The sequence below is a fragment of the Charadrius vociferus genome, unplaced genomic scaffold, assembly GCF_000708025.1.
Source record: "Charadrius vociferus isolate BGI_N301 unplaced genomic scaffold, ASM70802v2 scaffold62, whole genome shotgun sequence".
NCBI classification, from domain to species: Eukaryota; Metazoa; Chordata; class Aves; order Charadriiformes; family Charadriidae; genus Charadrius; species Charadrius vociferus.
Genome location: NW_009647419.1, coordinates 4,183,062 through 4,189,135, shown reverse-complemented (window position 1 = coordinate 4,189,135; position 6,074 = coordinate 4,183,062). Strand labels below are relative to the sequence as shown.

Sequence of the window (6,074 nt, the reverse complement as noted above, 5' to 3'; positions counted from 1 at the left end):
CATAGCTGTGGCAGAACTTCCTACCCCACCTGGGGGAGCAGAGCAGGGGGCTCTGACACACAGGCCCCTTTCTAGCCTGCTTGCATACACTGACATTGTCCTGAAAGGAGAGACATGAAGCTGTCTGGGGGAAGAAAAAGTAATCTAAAACTGCTGCATCTCTTCTTTTATACAGCTGGGGGTTTCTAAACTGTCACCTCTCCACAGTGAAGGGTGAGGGGCTCATTCTGTGAGCAGGTATCCTTGGTAGTAGGACAATCTCTCGTCCATCATATAAGCAAAGAAAGATACTGTGTTGTGCCTTGCAGGTAATGAGCTCCTCTTCTCATTACAGAAAGTCACTGGAGAGAGAGAGAAACTTACTAATGACCAAAGCTGACAACTATGGTAAGAGCTTCATTAAAAATAGTCCCTCTGGGCTAGATGGGATCAGTGCTGCAGCTTAGCTGCTTCTTCAAGCTCCTGCCACCTCTGACTTCTGCCTTTGAATTTAAGTTCAACCAAAGGGAGCTAGACTGAGGGAAATCTAGTCAGCATATTATAATAGGAGTCTGGATCATCCCGCTTGAGCTGTGCTATCATAGGGAAAAAATAAAAATCAGCTAATGAGGGGGGAAAAAGTTCCCTTTCACATACCCCAAATTACCAGTCTTTAGAAAATCTTAGCCAACAGATTGACTTGAGTGGCTTTTAACATCCCCACGTCCTTTTTCTCTTTTCCTTTTGTTTTTTTAATAGCACTTGCCAGCTTGCTTAGCAAGCATGTATCTGGAGCGTAGCAAAGCATACCTTCCTCAGGCAAGGTTCTCACTGCATCAGTTTCTGGGGCCCTTCAGAACACAAAGCATAGGAATTCACGCTGATGTGCTGTCTGCAATTCCAGAGAGCCAGGGTCTTTCCTTGCTGCAAGTCCTGCTGTAGACAGTTGAAATGAGAGTCCCTCTGAGCTATGCACGTTTGACAGCACTTCCATTCTGCTGGGGATGCTGCTTTGCATGTCTTCAAGCTCCTGGCATTGATCAGTGTGTTAACTGCTTCACAGCACTCTGCAGCAGTGCAAGCACCAGAGCCTCACGCAAGGGAAGGCAGGAGAATTGTCCTTCTAGGCCTGGAGAGTTGAAAGCTGAGGCATGGCCAGCAAATTTATAATTTTAACTCATGTTAAAGGACTGTTTCCAGAAGACTAACAGTTATTTTAAACAGATTCAAAGCTGTTCCCTAAGGGCCTACCACTAGAGAACACTGCCACCCTTTTACCAGCAGTCAGCTGTCACTGCTAGCATCAACACAGCAGTCTGACAGGCTGCTCAGACAGCAGCAACAGCCTCACCTAATGGTGATGGCTGCTCTTCCTGGAAGAGAAGAGGCAGCGCACACAGCCTTTTTAGATCACTGCTATGGCCTCTGATGAAATCTCTGCTTATTCCAGCTGACACACTTGAGGCCATGAACTGCAGTTGCTGACAATGGCATTGCTCTTTCAGTTTAAGTTGGCACTACTGTGCTTGGGGTGATGTGGCCTCCTGCCCCTACCACCTCCTCTTGCAGATTCAAGCAGCTTTTACTGTGGTTGCATGAGAGTGCTTGTAGCACGTGGAAGAACAGGGGCAGAAAGAACAGCTAAAAGCCTGTTTTGATACCAGCACCAGCTGGGGAACCTGCAGCACCAGGGCATTCCCCCTGGAGGCTGCTAGTGCAAACCGTAGAGGCAGTAACCAGTGCAGTCACTGCAGCTGAATTCAGCAGTAAGAGCAGTCTGGCTCTGGAGACAGTCCGCACCCAACCTCACCCTGCAAAATAATTACTGTTTGGCCATGTAATGCTGTAGAGCCTCATTTCTTGCCTATACTATCAAGCAAAGTCTTGCGGAACAGAACTAGCGAGAAGGGGGTTCCCATCCATTCCGTATAAGGAACAGAACAGAAATAGAGATCAGTGGAACTCCATATTTTTGGTAGCTATTTCCTTCCTCTCTCTGCATCCCTGTTTCTTCTTTTGTGAACCAGGGCCAGGAAAAGTGACCTTTCTCTAAAAAGCTGTGGACTCCAACAGAATGAGTATCCAGGCTCAGACCTGTTCCACACTCATCCTTATGGGGCACAAGGAAAATCATATTCTGCAACATTCAAAGGTGGCCACAGTTGTATTTAAGTAAATTTAAGCACTAGGAAAAAGTACCAGGCTGTATAGTAAAAATAGCCCTCTACCTTTTGTCTTCTTCGTTCTCTTAGGGAACAAGGAATTACTCTAATGACCCATTCTATCCTTAGTAGGGTCCTAGAACAGGGTCAGATGCAAACAGTAACTGGTTTGGCACTGAAGTATTCTGTAGCACAGCTACTGGGATTGACAGGATGAGAGTTAGCAAATGAAAGGGTTCCCGCTAGTTTACTTCCTGTTCAGCACATCTTATTATTAGCAGCTTTGTATACTGATCCCAAAAGAGTTGCCCATGGTCAAGGTAGCATTCTGCTTTTAAGATGGTTTTGAAGGGATATGTAGCTGCAATACAAAGAACATTCACAGGCAAGGCTTCTGCTTTTGTTTTTCCAGAGAAAGAACTGAGTGCGCTTCGTAAAGAAAATCGCAAGAATGCCGCCCTTGCTGTGGCCATGGGGTTACTGATTGCTCTTATTTACATCTGCTGGACGATGTGATTGCACTCAAGAAATCTCCCTGCTGACCAAATGACTCTGCTGCAAGGAGCTCTTCTTCCTCTCACCGCTGTGCCTCCCCCAAGGGTGAGGATCAGCATTTCAAATTGCTATTCTTGTTTATCCTCTCCAAGCCTCATTGTGGGGAAGCTTTTTCTCTGAGAATTGAGGGGGACAGGAGACAAACCAGAAATCACAGTACACTTGCAGTTGGAAATCAGGTCAAACAGAGCTCAAGATGGTGCTATCTTACCCAAAACACAGTCAAGACCATCCAGCCCGAAGCAGGAAGGCAGTATGTTCTCCCTTTTGAAGAGGACCTCTGTGGTTGCAGACAAGTGCTCTCTGCTCAGCCCAGTCAGAATATGTGCCACCTTCTTGGTTCCTCTGACTCAGCCATAAGCTGAAGGGACACCAAGCTCTTTGAATCAAAGGGTAACGTGGGTATTGTGACCGAAAGATGACTCCACCTATCCCCAGAGCTGAGCTAAACAGAAATGACTTACAGGACCAAAGGAGTCCTACTACCTCCACAAAAACAGATGGGAGGTAGGTAACTTTTTCTGCAAGCAGGTAGCATCCAACTTGAGATCTTCTGGGTGCTTGGGCTTTGAGAAAGTCTCCAATTCATCAGAGTTTGGTAGCCATTTTGTGCCTCTGAGAATCAACACTTGCAGAAGAGAATTTACTGTTAACTCCCCGGGATGGAAGTGCCTCTGCAGAGCTTTAAATAAAATAATTTGACCTTGTAACTTCCCGTTTTAATTTTTTTCCCATTTTGTAACATACCTCTCAGCCACTGCTTTATTCTCATCCTACCATCTCCCTGCTAGCACACACTGCACCACAGTAAGCCTAGACTGGGTTAGGCACTGGTCAGTCCCTGGTCAGTGAGGTCTCAGCAGTGGGTTATTGGCCTGTTGTGGCCTGGAATCTACCTAAGCGTTTGCTTCCTTTGAGAGGACAAGCAGCCTAGCACGCTGCAGAGGAGTGCTGGAGACTGTCCTTTGTAATCCCTTCAGTCTGATCCAGTGGCATACACTAGGTAGCCCTGAGTGTGCTCTAACTTGCCAGGAAAGCCTTTAAAAGGGGACTGCCTTGAAAATTTAACTTGTGCAAAGCATTCCTCTGTCTCCATGCTAACACACTGCTGGCCAGAATTTTGTTGGAAGCAAAGTAAACAAGCACAGTTGTGAACTAAAGGGGCTGTATTGGTAATAGAGACAATGAAAGCAGAGAAGTCAACACAAAATGATACACAGCCTAATAACAATACATTGTGCAATTAATGTACATAAACATTCCCTTCAGCAAGACCTTCCTCACCCCCCTTCCCAACATAATCCCTCCGTATTTACTCTGCAGCAGGGAAGCAAGTAGCGTGGTGGCTCATGCTTGCCGCCTTGAAGGGGGCTTCAGAATCAAGGTTCAGTGCATCAACATAAAATTAAAAATAAAAGCAAATTAAAATCAGGAGGAGCTGGAGGCAACTGGGTAAACAGAAAGTATCTGTTCATAAAAGCTAGCCTGCAGATTAAGCAGGTTTTTTTGTACCGTCAGGCCTACACTCACCCTAGTGTACTTCCTAGTCACCCTTCTGTCTGCCAGCCCGCAGAAGACCTGAGCAGAGGACATAACACTTAGCAAACGAGCCTCGCAAAGGGAGCGGCATGCTTTGCTGGCATTGGAACAGCCTCAAGGCAGTCTGAAGAAGTGCCAGAACTCAAATCACTGGTTGGTTTAAAAAGCCAGCTGCACACAGGCCTGGAAACCACACAGTTGGAGGTTCTTTATTGCCCACTGGGAGAGATTCCTCCTCATCCCTCGTGGAAGTGCCTTTGCCAAAACAGAACTGCCAGTGACAGGCCTCTTGTTCTCTGGGGGGGAAGGGCTACCATTTCTTTCATATATGTTTTACCAATGCTTGAGAGGAGAGGGGTGTACAGGTCAGCAAGAGGATGCATTGCATTAACAGCGTGCTGCCCCTCAACTGCCTTGGTAGACCTAACTCTGTCTGGGGACTAATTATCACTGATGTGGAAAAAGCAGGTTTAACCCACTTCACTTTTGGCCAGAACTTCAAAAGAAACAGAATAGCTGCCCTGCACAATATTCAGGGCTACGTATTTGTAAACTAACCTCCCATCTGCTCCTGAGCTTTGCCTCCTCCAGTTTCCATTGACCTACAGACCATGCCAACTTCTGTGTTGCTCCTTTAGCCAGGAGTGTGGTTCCACAGTGATCAAACCTGCGTATAATTTTCTCTGGTGCAAGGAGTTGCAGCTACTAAGTTCATTTATACCAAACTGTGGAGAATTAATACGTGGGTATATGGAGACGATTTGCTTGTGAAGACATAGAAGTGGTCCGAGCTCAGAGAGCACAGCCTAAATTGTGGGATGACATTCAACTGTGTGCTGAGAACAAGCACAAAACCTACATGTGATGCTGGGCCTTAGAGGGTAGAGGTGGGTCTTCTACAACATGCCATCCTTGTTCTGGCTTCTTTGGGTGGGATGCAGTGCACCCACGTACCTATACACCTACAAGTGAAAATTTCTATGTCTTGCTGCATAAAGCTTGTTCAAATCATACATACGGGTGTGGAAAGAAAGAAACGAGAATCTAAACAACTGCTATAGATTCTAAGAGAACTATAGCTTTCTTTAAGGCACAGTTCAGACAACCCCTAAATCAGTTTCCTCCCTACTGCCAATCTGTTTAAAAAACAAGCCAAGAACAAAAAAAAAAGGGCAATTTTGCTGCTTGGTGAAAAGCAGTCAGCTGTCAACTGTGTGTTATCTTCTGATTTAAGTGGAAGACCTGGCAAAAGTGCCATGGAAGCATAGAAGTGAAGGTAAAACATGCAACAGAAGACAACTCTGAGCGCAGCACAGAAGTGCATGGAGAAGTCTGTTGACACACAAATACCATGCTGAGAGTTTCACAGCTCTATGCCTTCACCCCAGATGCTCTAGGGCCAAATGAGACGTGTAGGGTTTCAAAGCCCACACTGACATTTAAAAAGGAAAGTCTGGTAACCTTTCCAGTGGGCAGTCAGGGGACAGGATTTCTTCTGATTAACCAACATGGTCAAAGTCAAGATCTCTTTTCGCTGAAGCCCTGGGATTTTTTTAACAAAGTCAGACGTTCCCATGATTTCCTCCAAAGACCTCCAGCATCCCAGTCTTCCTGTGTCTTCCCTCCCACTTCCGCTGTCCTCCCTGAAAATTTGGGTAATACTGTTGAGTATCAAGAATCAAAGCACCTTGGTCTCAGAAGTACCACGAGGCATTGACACGTTCACAAATTAACCCCAGGCTGCTGGTTCAGAATCAAGTCACTAACCTGGCGATGGGAAATTCCTGTCACAGCAGCTTCTAGAGGTCTGAGAAAGTCCTGGCACTGAGCACATCAAAT

At 46.1% G+C, this 6,074-nt stretch overlaps 1 protein-coding gene across 1 annotated transcript in view; it reads left to right on the top strand.

Moving 5' to 3' along the window:
• The window catches only part of CCDC167 (coiled-coil domain containing 167), a 12,046-nt gene extending 9,222 nt beyond the window's left edge, over window positions 1–2,824 (top strand). The window contains exons 4-5 of the mRNA XM_009880460.1: window positions 335–387; window positions 2,554–2,824. Coding sequence (XP_009878762.1) covers window positions 335–387; window positions 2,554–2,657 — 157 coding nt within the window. The 3' untranslated portion in view covers window positions 2,658–2,824. The remainder of the gene's footprint in view (window positions 1–334; window positions 388–2,553) is intronic.
• The last annotated feature ends 3,250 nt before the right edge of the window (window positions 2,825–6,074 follow it).